Source organism: Amphibalanus amphitrite, unplaced genomic scaffold, assembly GCF_019059575.1.
Source record: "Amphibalanus amphitrite isolate SeventyFive unplaced genomic scaffold, NRLGWU_Aamphi_draft 000322F_arrow, whole genome shotgun sequence".
Lineage (NCBI taxonomy): Eukaryota > Metazoa > Arthropoda > Thecostraca > Balanomorpha > Balanidae > Amphibalanus > Amphibalanus amphitrite.
In genome coordinates, this window is record NW_024881817.1 from 466,847 (window position 1) to 481,783 (window position 14,937).

General features: G+C 58.7%; 1 protein-coding gene across 1 annotated transcript; it reads left to right on the forward strand.

The window, feature by feature from the left end:
* Positions 1-454: 454 nt before the first annotated feature.
* LOC122388432 (uncharacterized protein K02A2.6-like) lies at positions 455-10,512 on the forward strand. The gene is made up of 2 exons (XM_043379500.1): positions 455-3,218; positions 8,886-10,512. The coding sequence occupies exons 1-2, from the start codon at positions 596-598 to the stop codon at positions 10,391-10,393; spliced, it is 4,131 nt and encodes a 1,376-aa protein (XP_043235435.1). The 5' UTR covers positions 455-595; the 3' UTR covers positions 10,394-10,512.
* The last annotated feature ends 4,425 nt before the right edge of the window (positions 10,513-14,937 follow it).

Below are 14,937 nucleotides of genomic sequence, written 5' to 3' on the forward strand. Positions count from 1 at the left end.
GTACAGCATGTCCTTTCTATTTACAGATGCTAGCAATGCTGATGTCATCCATGGTTGTTTCTTAGTCGTTTTCCTGTTGTAGGGCTTTGGAGGAAAGTACTCTTTTATGTTATTTTGAACATTGGTTATGAGCTCAGCACAAGCTTCATCCACATCCTGTTGCTCCTCAAACCCTTCTAATTTGCGTTCTAGGAATGACACAAATCTGACAGCCCTGGCAGTTGTGATCCATGGCATTTTTGTACCTTTGGGTTTGGAATTACTTTGAGTAATATTAATGGTTGTTAAGTTAATGATTGGAAAATGATCACTAATATCATTATTAGTTAGGACTCCTGAGAAAACATCACAGTCTGTGTAGTGTTCGCTATGGCAGTTGTTTAGTGCTTTTCACATGACCTCACGTGACTCCGCCATTTTGTGTAAAATACAGTTTACGTTCCACCTGGCCATTGTATACTACAGATATCAGTTCGGATTCCATAACACTACATTTTGGCGACTAAGCACGAGATAAGTGCGGACTCTAGTGGAATCGCGTGTCGCGAGTATCCGAGTAACTTTTTTTTTCTGTGTTTCGGCCCGCGGTACGGCCATGAGCGGCGACAGTGGACCGCCCCTACCCGCGCCGTTTTTGCCCCATCCCGGGACGCCGGCCGTCCCGTGGAGGAACTGGGAACAAAAATTCGAACTTTATCTGTTGGCCAGGTGCGGCACGAGCCCCCTGCCCCCCGAGCAGCGGCGCGCTCTGCTTCTGTGCGCAATCGGTGACGAGGCGTACCGGGTGTTCGACACCCTGCCGCCGGTTGCGAAACGTGACGGCGAGGACGACTACGATGTGACCCTCCGCCAGCTCCGGGAGTTCTACACTCCCAGGACCAACGTCATCGTGGAACGATTCCGGTTCCGACAGCGAGCCCAGGCCCCCACAGAGTCCACAGCAGACTTCGTTGCTGCTCTGCGCGGCCTGGCTCGCACCTGCCAGTTCGGCCAAATGGAGTCAGAACTCATCCGAGACGTGGTGGTGGAGAAGACCCCCCACCAGCGCCTGAGGAAGCGACTTCTTCAGGACAGGGACCTCACTCTGGACAAGGTCCTGAGCGTCGCAGAGACCTATGAGGACTCCCTGCGGGAGGCTGCAGCCATCTCCCAACCAGTTGCAGCCCCACCTGTCTCATCCGTGGCAAAAGTTACGAGGAAGCCACAACAGAAGCGACAGCAGCAGCAGCAGCAGAGCGTCAGCAGCGACTTCTGCACCAACTGTGGACGTGATGATCACGCACCCAGGGATGCTGCCTGTCCAGCCCGCAGAGTGACCTGCCACTCCTGCGGAAAGAAGGGCCACTTCGCCAGCTGGTGCAGAGGCGGCAGTGGAGCAACCCCAGCAAGGCCAGCTCAACGACAGCACCACAAGGCAGTGAAGGAGCTGAACGTGCTCTCCTGTGCTGCCACCACTGGGTCACGCCTCACCTGTACCGTCCAGGTGACTGCAGGTGACGTCACACAGGAGGTACCCCTCCAGGTGGACACGGGTGCCACCTGCTCACTCCTGAGTGTGAACCGTGCCAAGGAGCTGTTCAGAGGCGTGGCGTTCAGCCCCTCCAGCTCACGGCTCTACGGATTCGGCCAGCAGCCACTCTCAGTCCTGGGAACGCTGCCTACCACGGTGACCTACAATAATCAGGCTGTGCCAACCAACTTCTACCTGGTGGACACCAAGAAGACGGAGGCCATCATGGGTATGGACCTGCTGCAGGCCCTGGGAGTCACCCTCCACCCAGCCTCGCACAGCGTCTACACGGTGGCAGGCTCAGCCCCGTCAGAGCTACCTGCCATCGAGGGCTACGTCCACCGAATCAAGCTGAAGCCGGACGCAGTACCAACTGCCTACAAGCTGCGCCGGCTGCCCCTCTCCGTGCGAGAGGAGGTCTCAGCAGAGCTGAACAGTCTGCTGGAAGCAGGCATCATCGAGAGGATCGACTCCTCTCAGTGGATCAGCCCGCTGACCGTCTCAAGGAAGAAGGACGGCAGGATCAGGGTCTGTGTAGACCTGCGTGGGCCGAACAGCCAAATCGTCCCAGAGGTTCACCCACTGCCCACGATCGACGAGCTGGAGTCCCAGCTCTGTGGCACCCTCTACAGCAGGATCGACTTGAAGTCGGCCTACCACCAGCTGCGTCTGCACGAGGACTCGCGTGACATCACCGCCTTCCTCACGCCAGACGGCCTGATGCGCTACACCAGGGTCCCGTTCGGCCTGGTGTCTAGCGGCAGCGCGTTCCAGAAGCTGCTCAGTCATCTACTGCAGGGTATCGACGGCTGTGGACACTATCTGGATGACATCCTGGTCACCGGCCGTGATCAGTCCGAGCACGACAGGCGCCTCCGCACCGTGCTGGACCGCCTCAAGCAGGCAAATGTCACCATCAACACAGAGAAGTCCTCCTTCAGCCAGCCAGAGGTGGAGTTCTGCGGTCATCAGCTCTCCAGACACGGAGTGGTACCTCTCCTGTCTACCACCAAGGCCGTGGCCGAGGCCCCGCCTCCCACCAACGTAAAGGAGCTGCGCAGTCTCCTGGGCTCAACCGGCTGGTTCAGCAGGTTCGTGCCTCAGTACTCGGCTGTGGTGAGACCCCTCGCCATCATGCTGAAGAAGGACGCCACGTTCCAGTGGACCAAGGAGGCCAACGACGCCTTCAACGAGGTGAAACGGCTCATCTCAGCCAGGCCGGTGATGAAGCCCTTCAGCGCCCGCCTCCGGACGATCGTGACGACCGACGCCAGCGACCGCGGCGCCGGTGCCATGCTCACTCAGATCCAGCCGGACGGCGAGGAGCGGCCAGTGGCGTACTGGTCCCGCTCCTTCACCGACGCCGAGTCGCGGTACTCCGTCTCCGAGAAGGAAGCCCTCAGCGCGGTCAATGCTGTCGAGCATTGGCGGACGTACCTGTGGGGCCGTTCATTCACCCTGCGGACGGACCACTCTGCGCTCACCACTCTGCTAACGCCGAAGACGTCCAACCGCGCCGGCGCGCGCATCGCCAGGTGGCAGTCCCGCCTGCTGCCGTACTCGTACACAGTGGAGTACCGGCCCGGGCGCAGCATCCCAGTGGCTGACGCCCTGTCGCGCCTGCCGCTGCCGGACACCGGCGCCGCCGAGACGGACGGCGACGAGATCGTCGCCCTGCTCACCGATGACGTCAGTGACGTCATCACTGATGACTGTAGTGCACCGCCGCACGTTCTCCGACGCGGCGCGGCACTACCGCCGCTGGCGACTGGCAAGCGCTCCGACGCGGGGCGGCGCCACCGTCGACCTCAACGTGGCGCTGCTGTCGCAGCTGACGCGAGGCGCAGGTTCAGCGATATCCGCCAGATGGCTCTGCTCCACTTGTTCATTTTCTATGTCCGATTTATTCATGTTTTAGAAATGTATGTTCGTGTGTATGTATCATAATGTTCATCGTCGTGTGGGCATTCACGCACTCTTCTAGAAAGTATCTCTCGCTCTGATATACGTTTTCTCACTGCTTTGTACTGTCCTTAACTTTGCCAAAACGAACTATGGTTTCATCGCTGTGTTCACTACATAGCTTGCTCATGCTGTTTCAAATACATCGCTATCCTTGGCCGATCTAAGTGTTTGGGGGAGACGGCTCCACATCAGGGAACTTCCCAGCCCGTCGTTGTGTGGAATCCCAAGTTGCGAATCCCAAACACTGGAACGGCTTCATCCGGCTTAGAGCACGACTCGCCACGGCACCAGCCACAAATGGTGACCCCGACGTGATTGGTAGCTCAAGAAGTCATCGTCTCCGCCTCGGCAAGAAGAGGTCATCTTTGACCTGGCCTCCCCATCGCCTCGGCAAGAATGGGTAATCTTCACCCGGCTTCCGCTGCCGCGAACAGTGAATAGTGCGCTGGTGACGTGGCCTAGCCTCAGCGCAACGAGCGCCAACGCAGTGCAGCGCAGCGAGCGCCAACGCAGTGCAGCGCAGCGAGCGCCAACGCAGTGCAGCGCAGCGAGCGCCAACGTAGTGCAGCGCAGCGAGCGCCAGCACAGTGAGCGCGGCGAGCGCCTAGTGATTACCGACAGTCTTTCAGTGTGCCTCTAGTGTTAGTGTTTGCTGTATATAGTGACTATGCCGTCACCCATCGAGCCGGAGAGTGCCGCCCAGGACGCGCCGACGCGGCCATTCGCGTCGTTCCGGCTGCCGGCCTACGCACCTGAAGAAGCCGAGCTCTGGCTGGTGCAGGTCGAGTGTGCCTTCGCCGTCGCCGGCATCACGGATGACCACGACAAGTTCCGGCTGCTGGTGGCCAACCTGCCTGTGCATGTCGCTTCACAAGTTCGAGACGTGATAACAGCCGAGACCGGCTCGTTCTCGGAACTAAAAGGGGCCCTGAGCACGCGCCTGGCCCAGTCGCGCGCCTCACGCCTCGAGGCACTCCTCCGCGACCACCAGCTGGGCGACAGGAAGCCCACGCAGCTGTTGCGCAGCATGCAGCACATGCTGGGCAGCGCGGGCCACGACCTCGGCCTTCTCAGGACGCTGTTCCTGCAGCGCCTGCCGCCGACGACCCGCGCCGCCCTCGCGCTGCTGCCGGAGGACACTGGTATTGACGACCTGGCCAGCGCGGCCGACCGATTCCAGGAGGCCTCTGGCGGTGCCGCCGTGACTGCTGTCTGCACGCCGACGGCCGGCGTCGCTGCCGCCTGTGGCCCGCCGGCCGGCCCTGGGGTCACGCTCGCCCCGCCGGCCAGCGCAGTGACCGCCGCCGGACCGCTCGCCGCCTGCGGGTGCGGTAACTCCGGCATGGCCGCTGCCGTCACCGCCCTCACCGCTGCGGTAGCACGCATCGAGGCCGTGTTCCAGCGGGGCGGTGCCGACGCTCCTCGGCGTGGCCGCTCCCGCTCCCGTCCGCGCCGACCCGCACCTGCCTCGTCTGGCAGTTCTCAACCGGCATCGGTGACACCTGATGAAGGGTACTGCTGGTACCACCAGAAGTACGGCGCGGAGGCCCACCGCTGCAGACCGCCGTGCTCCTGGTCGGGAAACTAGCCCGCCTGTCCGCGCTAGCGCCAGCGGAGACGGGCCGGCCGACACTGGCGCCCCTCTTCTACGTCACCGACCTTGCCCGGAACTGGCGGTTCCTCGTCGACACCGGCGCACAGGTGAGTGTCGTCCCACCACGAGTCGTGGCCGACGGCACCACTGTGCAGCCGCCCGACGCGCCTCGACTGGAAGCAGCCAACGGCACAGAGATCAAGCTCCATGGCGTTATTTCGACTTCGGTGCGTTTCGGAACAGTGGACTACCCATGGACATTCATGGTCGCCGACGTATCGATGCCGATCTTGGGAGCGGACTTCCTCGCCCATCATTGTCTGCTGGTGGACATGCGCCGTCAGCTCCTCCAGGCTGAACACGGCACGACGTGCGCCGTGGGCACCCGAGCCGACATCGGCTCCGTCGGTGTGCGCATGTGCGCGGCGCCCACTCTCGCAGACTTGTTTAGAGAGTTCCCTCGAGTGACGGCCACATCTGCGCAACTCCTGCCCGTGCGCCATAACGTCACTCACCACATCGTGACACGTGGACCTCCTCGTGTGGGGCACCCTCGGCGTTTGCCGCCCGACCGCCTCCGCATCGCCCGTCAGGAGTTCGACAAGTTGATCAGCCTCGGGGTCGCCCGCCCATCCAAGAGCAGCTGGGCGTCGCCCCTCCACATGGAGCCCAAGAAGGAGCCCGGACAGTGGCGCCCGTGCGGCGACTACCGCGCCCTGAACGCCGCCACCGTCCCGGACCGGTATCCCATACCGTTCCTGCAGGACTTCTCCGCGAACCTGCACGGCTGTACCATCTTCTCGAAGATCGACCTCGTCCGCGCGTACCATCAGATCCCGGTCGAACCCGCTGACATCCCGAAGACGGCCATCGTCACACCGTTCGGGCTATTCGAGATGCAGCGGATGAGCTTCGGTCTTCGCAACGCCAGTCAGACATTCCAGCGCTTTATAGACGAGGTGATGCGCGGGCTGACGTGCTGCTACGTGTACATCGACGACATCCTCATCGCCAGCACGTCCGTCGAGCAGCACCGCCGTCACCTCCGTCAGGTACTGGAACGTCTCGACCAGTTCGGCGTCACGATCAACCCAACGAAGTGCGTGCTGGGCGTCAACCGTATCAGCTTCCTCGGTCACGATGTGTCCCCGGACGGCATCGCCCCGCTGCCGGAGAAGGTCGCCGCAGTCCAGGAGTTTCCGCAGCCGACCACGCAACGCCAGCTGCGTAGGTTCATCGGCCTAGTGACCTACTATCACCGGTTCCTGCCTGGTGCTGCCGGCCTCCTCCGACCGCTTCACCACCTGCTGGACCAGAAACGCAAACGCGCGGCGCCGGTGGAGTGGACGCCAACCGCTGAGGACGCCTTCCAACGCGTGAAGGCTGCCCTGGCTCAGGCCACGCAGCTCGCGCACCCCACTCCCGGCGCAGCGCTGAGTCTGCAGGTCGATGCCTCTGACACCGGCGTCGGCGCTGTCCTGCAGCAACACTCGCACGGGACCTGGACGCCGCTGGCTTTCTTCTCGAAGTCACTCCAACCAGCAGAGACACGCTACAGCACCTTCGGCCGCGAACTGCTCGGGGCGTATCTGGCGGTCAAGCACTTCCGGCACACTCTGGAAGGCCGCCAGTTCGCCATCTTCACCGACCACAAGGCCCTCGTGTCGGCAGTCTCGTCCGGGTCAGCCAGCTACTCGCCGAGGGAGATCCGGCACCTGGACTTCATCTCCCAGTTCACCACCGACATCAGGCACGTGCCTGGGAAAGAAAACGCAGCTGCGGACGCTCTGAGTCGAACAGTGGCGATGCTCTCAGCACCGTGCCCGCCAGTCGACGACTTCGACGAGCTCGCAGCCTGCCAGCAAGAGGACGAAGAGCTGGCGCGCTTCCGCTCGACAGAGCACGGGCTCAAACTCAGAGACGCCCGGCTCCCCAGCGGCCGCACGCTGGTCATCGACGAGTCCCAGGGTGTACCGCGGCCGTGGATCCCGGCACCACTCCGGCGCGCCTACTTCCGGCACGTGCACGATCTGGCCCACCCGGGAGTGCGCGCCACCGTCGACCTGGTCACGCGGCGGTTCGTGTGGCCGTCGGTGAAGAAGGACGCCGCACTCTGGGCGCGCACCTGCGTCCCGTGCCAGCGCACCAAAGTCCACCGGCACACGACAGCGCCGCCCGCCTCGTTCCCGCCACCTGCCGACAGGTTTCGACAAGTGCACGCCGACCTGGTCGGCCCGCTGCCGCCGTCTGAGGGCTACTCGTATCTTCTGACGGTGGTGGACCGGTACAGCCGCTGGCCGGAGGCGATCCCGCTGCGTGGCATCTCGGCGCGAGAGGTCGCCCGGGCGCTGATCTCCGGCTGGATCTCTCGGTTCGGCGTCCCGGACGAGATCATCACCGACCGGGGCAGCCAATTCGAGTCGGCGCTCTGGGCTGAGCTGTCCACTCTCCTGGGCTGCGCGCGGCGCCGGACCACCGCGTACCACCCCCAGGCCAACGGGATGGTGGAGCGCCTGCACCGGCAGCTTAAGGCCGCGCTGCGCGCCGCCGCGCCCGCCCGCTGGACGGAGGCTCTTCCTTTGGCGCTGCTCGGAATCCGCTCGGCGCTCAAACAAGACCTGGGCTGCAGCACTGCCGAGCTGGTGTACGGAGCACCTCTACGCCTACCTGGTGAACTCATCACCCCGTCCGCCACCGCGCCTCCTACGCCGGAATCATTCGCCGCCGAGCTTCAGCGCACCATGGCGGCACTGCGCCCGACGGCACCACGACCAGCACCAAGCGCGCCGTCGTACGTGCCGCGCGCGCTGGACCACGCCTCGCACGTGTTCGTGCGCCACGACGCAGTGAAGCCGCCGCTTGCCCCGCGTTATGACGGACCATACAAGGTGCTACACAGATCGGCGAAGACGGTCACTGTGGACCGAGGCGGTCGTTCAGACGTTATCTCCATCGACCGAGTCAAACCGGCGCACTTGGAACGGCCCCCGCCTGCTCCAACTCCGACAGCATCGCCGTCTGCGGTCCAAGACACGGCGCGTTCCGCCGACTCGGCAACACCGGCCTCCGGCCCAGAGCTCCTCCTGCCAGTGCCTCGCGCACCGAGGCCGCCGCTTCCGCCACCGCGTGGCGACCTGCCGCTACAGCCGCCGCCTCCGCCCGCGCCCCCACCGCCGTGCCTACGGACGACCCGCTCCGGCCGTGCTGTACGGCCACCAACGCGTTTTCTTAACGTCACGTTCGCAGTGCCGTCTCTAGGGGGAGGGTGATGTAGTGCACCGCCGCACGTTCTCCGACGCGGCGCGGCACTACCGCCGCTGGCGACTGGCAAGCGCTCCGACGCGGGGCGGCGCCACCGTCGACCTCAACGTGGCGCTGCTGTCGCAGCTGACGCGAGGCGCAGGTTCAGCGATATCCGCCAGATGGCTCTGCTCCACTTGTTCATTTTCTATGTCCGATTTATTCATGTTTTAGAAATGTATGTTCGTGTGTATGTATCATAATGTTCATCGTCGTGTGGGCATTCACGCACTCTTCTAGAAAGTATCTCTCGCTCTGATATACGTTTTCTCACTGCTTTGTACTGTCCTTAACTTTGCCAAAACGAACTATGGTTTCATCGCTGTGTTCACTACATAGCTTGCTCATGCTGTTTCAAATACATCGCTATCCTTGGCCGATCTAAGTGTTTGGGGGAGACGGCTCCACATCAGGGAACTTCCCAGCCCGTCGTTGTGTGGAATCCCAAGTTGCGAATCCCAAACACTGGAACGGCTTCATCCGGCTTAGAGCACGACTCGCCACGGCACCAGCCACATGACGACGTATGCGCCGCGTCGGCCGCCGATCCAGTCATGGAGCAGCTGCGGTCTGTCATCCGCACCGGCTGGCCCGACGCCGCGCGCCACTGCACGCCGGAGACGCGCGACTACTTCGCCGTGCGGCACGAGCTGCAAGTCCGCCAGGACGGAGTCGTGCTGCGCGGCCCGGACCGCGCCGTCGTCCCGGCCGCGCTCCGCTCAAAGTACCTCCAACTGGCGCACCGAGCGCACGACGGTGTCGTGCGAACAAAGCAGCTCCTGCGCGACCTTGCCTGGTGGCCTGGAATGTCGAAGGACGCCGCTGCACTGGTCGCCGACTGCCCGTCCTGCCACGCAAAGGACGCCGTGCTGACGCAGCAGGCGCGCCCCGCGCCGCTGCAACCGGTCGAGCTTCCAGACCGGCCCTGGTCTAAGCTCGGACTGGACATCGTGGGCCCGATCCCCGGCGCCCCACCGTCTGCAAAGTACGCCATTACTATGACGGATTACCATAGTAAGTGGCCAGAGGTCGCTCTGACGTCATCCATCGAGACTGATGACGTCATCCAGTTCCTGAGCCAGGCCTGGTCCAGAGAGGGACTGTCTGACGAGCTGGTGACAGACAACGGACCCCAGTTCACCAGCGACAAGTTCCGACAGTATCTGGCCCAGCGCGGTATCAGACACCACACGTCTGCCGTCTACTGGCCGCGCGGAAACGGAGCAGTGGAGCGGCTCAACCGAGAGGTGAAGGTGTGGCTCAAGGAGGCCACACAGCTGCAGTCGCGGACGGCCGCCAGCTTCAGCGGACACGTGCGACAGCGCCTCGCTCTGTACCGAGCGACCCCGCACTGCACCACCGGCCAGTCACCCTCGGCGCTCCTGCACGGCCGGCGCATGCGTCTGCACCTGCCGGTCACCACAGAGACTCCGCCGCGCGACAGCTCGCTACAGCACCGAGTCGCTACCCAGCAGCAGCGCAACAGCCGCGGGTACGACTCGCGACAGGCTGCCCGGCCGTCAGATCTCCAGCCTGGCGACACGGTGCGCGTGCGGCGACAGGGGCACGTGCCCAAGAACCAGAGTCGGTTCTCCAGCCCGCGCCGAATCGCCAGACAGCTCGGCCCGGCGACCTTCATCCTGTCCGACGGGACAAAGAGGAACGCTGCACACCTCGCCCGCATCCCAGACGCGGCGCCGACCGGCTCAGCACCTCCGAGCACCGACGGGCCGGAACCGCCGCCGCCGCCGCCGGCCGACCCGGCTCCTCCGAGCTCCGGCGAGCCCCAGCCGCCATCGCCGCAGCCGACAGCGTCCACCGTGCCACCTACAGCGCCGACAGAGAGCGCCCGCCCGTCAGATGTCGCTGACGTTGCGCTGCCGGCCGCCACCGGCGCTGCTCGTGACCGGTCCCCCGGTGGGCCGCGCCCGCCTCAGAGGGCGCCCGTCGGCGGCACCCCGCGCCGTGAGTTGCCGGCCTCCTCCCGAGGACGCCGCCGATTCTTGCCGCGCCGATTTACGTGATCGGCGAGAAGTGTAACTTCAAGGGCCGGCGGGTGTAGTGTTCGCTATGGCAGTTGTTTAGTGCTTTTCACATGACCTCACGTGACTCCGCCATTTTGTGTAAAATACAGTTTACGTTCCACCTGGCCATTGTATACAACAGATATGTTCGGGTTCCATAACACTACAGTCTGAGCTGGTGTAGATGTTATCCAGGAGTGACTCTGTCTCAGTAGTGATTCTAGTAGGCTTACTGATAGTTGGGATCAACTTGTTTGAGATAAGTTTATCTATAAATTGATTGACCTGGCTAGCTTTATTAAAGTTTAATAGATTTTCATTGAAGTCCCCACCTAGAAAAATTGTCTTGTTTTCTGCTGTAATTTTTTCTAACAATTGCTCCAGGGCATCAACAAATTCTTGAGAGCTTACATTTGGTGCTCTATAGGCTGACCCTACTAGAATATTCTTTTCTGGTGATATTATTTCAATGAAAGTTGCTTCCAGTTTACCACTCTCTCACCTGGTTCTCTCACCTGGTAGGGTTCTCCTTGCCTATCAGCCATAAGGATATGGTAGTAGACATGATGGGAACCCATGATCAAAGGACACGCCAGTTCACCAACAAACATTGCCCGTCGTCTGTCGCTGTGGTTTAACTGGATTTGATGTGTCCACTGGTAACATGTCTGTGTAGAACAATCACTGATTTCCTGATAATAAATGCTTTTAACAAGTCGTTGAAGTGAGTTGAGTGAGTTGGAACTCACTCAGCAAACTTGTACAGGTCATCATGTATCGCTCGAGACAATGCAGTTTTGAAGGTGCTCAGGCTTCCTGCGGCTACTACATTATCAGGCAGTCCGTTCCAGAGGGCTACGCTTCTGTGTGAAAAACATCGCTTGCGCACATCTGAGACCGCTCGTGTTACATGGATTTTGAAGCGATGCCCTCTAGTGCCACTATGAGGAGGCCGAGTGAACATATCCTCAGGCTTAATACAGCTAAGATCATGGAATATTTTCCAATATTGGATTAGATCAGCTCTCAAGAGCCTACCTTGCACTGAGTACAAGTTCAGTTCACTCAGCCTCTCTCCATAGGACAATCCCTCGAGACCTCTGATATTCCTAGTCCACATGCGCTGTACCCGTTCAAGTTTCCTGAGATCCTCTTTGTACCCGGTGTTCCATAAACATGACGCATATTCTATCAACGGTCTGACATGTGTTGTAAGCAAAAACATCATAAATTCAGGTGTTCGGCACACAGTTGACTTTAACCCATTAATGCCGCTTGGGTCATATATGACCCAAAAGCAACATCTTAACATTTTTTCTAAATGGAGGAAAGTGGCACTATGAGGAACTTGTGCGTGTGTTTTGTTGGATTTGTGGGTTCAGCGACGAGCGTCGGAGCCGCATAAAACTCGTGTGAGCTCGTCCACTGAAGTTTCTGGAGCCAAAGACGACGGGACTGCACAGCCGCCGGTCACTGGCAATGGCGCGCCGTCCCAAAAAGTAATATTATGTTATGTTTGCACTTTACTATCTATTGAATGATCGTCCACCTGGCATCTAAATTTGTCTGAAAAAGACATGATGTATATTTTTGCGCTTCTTGTCGCCATCGGATAACTTTTTTTCCTCGATAAATATCCTTGGGTCATAAATGACCCAGCCGGCAATAGTGTTGTCAATTTTCTCGTATGTTGAATGCAAGGGAAGCAATTGATGATTATACGATTATTTATTTCTGGGCGTTGTGATCAGATCACAGTGGCGGATCCAAAGGAGGGGGTCATATGGGTCACTCATGACCTCCCCTGGGACCCGGGGGCACCACCGACCTATCAGGGGCACCACAGGCCTAGTGTTGCGATGTTGGGATATCATGAGCGGACCGGTTGTCCGGGGCCGTGACGCGGGGCGGGCCGGCGACTCGGCCGGCCGAGGGGCACCACGGGCCTGTCAGGGGTACCACAGGCTTGTTAGGGGCACCACAGGCCTGCAGGAGCACCATCGGCCTAGCAAGAGCACCACAGGTCTGTCAGGGGGCACCACAGTCCTTCCAGGGGCACCAGCCAGAGACCTGTCAGGGGCACCATCGACCTCACAGGGGCACCACCAGCCTCGCACGTGCACCTTGGGCTTGTAAAGGGCTCCACGGGCCTGTCGGTAGCACTTCAGGCTTGTCAGGGGCACCACAGTCCTGCCAGGACCCAGGGGCACCAGCGGCCTAGCAGGAGCACCACAGGCCCGTCAGGGGCACCACAGGCCTGCCAGGGGCACCACAAACCTAGCAATGGCACCACAGACCTGTCAGGGGCTCCACAAGCCTGTCAGGGGCACCTCAGGCTTGCCAGGGCCCAGGGGCGCCACAGTCCTTCCAGAGACACCACAGGCCCGTCAGGCCTATGGTGTCCCCTCTGGAGCACCAGAGGCCTAACAGGGGCACCACAGGCCTGCCAGCGGCACCAACGGCCTCGTCAATGAGACGTTGCAAAGCATTGCAATGCAGTGCCTCTTAATATTGTTTGGCTGAGACCGCTATACAGTATACACAATAAGGTATCTAGCTAAATCGGTTTTCGTGATAACTCCTTATTTGTGACTATGCCAATGCCGGTTGGGTCATTTATGACCCATACTTATAACTTGAGAACCGATGGAGCAAATTTTTTAAGCTTGCACAGTTTTCTTACTGGGACCCATGTGGCTAACATCTGTTAAGGACAACTAAAGAATCAAAAAATAAAAATTCCGGCATTAATGGGTTAAGAAGCTCTGACAAAGTCCAAATGCTTTGTGCGAAACAGAAGATACATGTTCATGAAATTTGAGCCTGTCGTCTACCAGCAAGCCTAGGTCGCCATGAGCCTTGTGGGTCGGTAAAGGGCTGCCATCCAAAAAGTACTCTGGAGGAGCCTGCTCTCTAGAATTACGAGTGAAGCGCAACACAGCACATTTGTCTCTGTTTAAAGTCAACCCCCAAGACTCGGATGTACGGTGCAGTGTGCAAATATCTGTTTGAATGGATTGAGCAGCACCAGGACAAGCATCTGACATAGGTGGATTAACACATGCATATAGCTTCAAGTCATCAGCGAAGATCTTATAACTAGAAGTTAAATTCGAGCCGATATGGTTTATATATATAAGAAATAACAATGGACCAAGCACAGAACCTTGAGGGACCCCGCTTTTAACTGGTCTGTAGCTACTGAGCTGACCTTTTACAGCAACCTGCATTTCCCGTCCTTCCAAGAAACTGGCGATCCACTTTAAGAGTTTCCCATCAATACCAATAGATTTCAGCTTGTCAAGCAGGATTTTATGACAGACTTTGTCAAAGGCCTTACTGTAGTCAAACAAGATGAGGTCCACTGTCTTCCCTGAGTCAACCAATCTGTAGATTTCCTCATATACCAGAAGCAATTGCTCAACCGTTGATCTTCCCCGTCTAAAACCAAACTGGTGGTGGGACAATATGTTGTGTTCACTCAGGTAGTCCATCAGATGATCAGCAATCAAGTGCTCGAGAGTTTTACAGCATATAGGAGTAAGACTCACAGGTCTATAGTTAAGCGGGACAAATCTGTGACCTTTCTTGAAAATGGGTATTACCACTGACCTTTTCCATGCCTTGGGAACCAAACCCTCGCCCAGGGAGCGCTTGAAGATTACGCTCAGAGGGCGGGCTAGCTGTTTAGCACAATTTTTCAACACCAGAGGGTGAATACCATCAGGCCCCATGGCAGTACTAGAATCAAGTGATAACAGCCTTGCTTCAACACCTTCAACAGACACATTTACAGGGTCAATGTGTTCATCATGTACCTGATGTGGCTCTTGACGTGTTGGGACAACTTTGCAAAACACGGATGAAAAGGACGAGGCTAAACATTCGGCCATGGCTAATGGGTCAGAGCAGAGCTCTCCACTTGGGAGCCTAAGAGGGCCCACCGATGAAGGATTAGATTTTTTACTGCTAATGTATGAATGGAGGAGCTTAGGGTTTTCCTTGAACCTGTCAATGAGGCCATTCTCATACTGCGCACGTGACTTGACTTCAAAACACCTCAAATCCTTATTAATAGTAGCAAATGATGAAAAGGCCTCCATTGCTGCTGAAGACTTGCGCCCACTGCGCAGTCTCGCCCTTTTATATTTTGCCCACGCCTTTTGTTTAACTCTGATCAGGCTGGGAGGCGGAATTGTTCGCCATGGTGGCTTGTCTTTTGCTTGTACTTTCTTACGAGGAATGCATTCTTTGATACTGGTTTGGACGATACTTGCAAACTTATCAAAAGAACTACAAGCATTTAGATGAGTAAGTTCAAACCTCCAGTCAACCTCAGAAAACATGGCATTCAGTCTGAGATAGTTACCTCTGTGCCAAGCAAAATTTTCCTGGCCAACAGCAGCTCTATCAGCATGATCCCCTTCAAACACATAATCAAAGAGCACTGGGCAGTGGTCGCAAGTTGGCAGCGGTTCAACAGCGTCAACCCTCCCCACCCTGTCCTTCTCCGTTGTCAATAGAAGGTCCAAAGTATTTCCTGA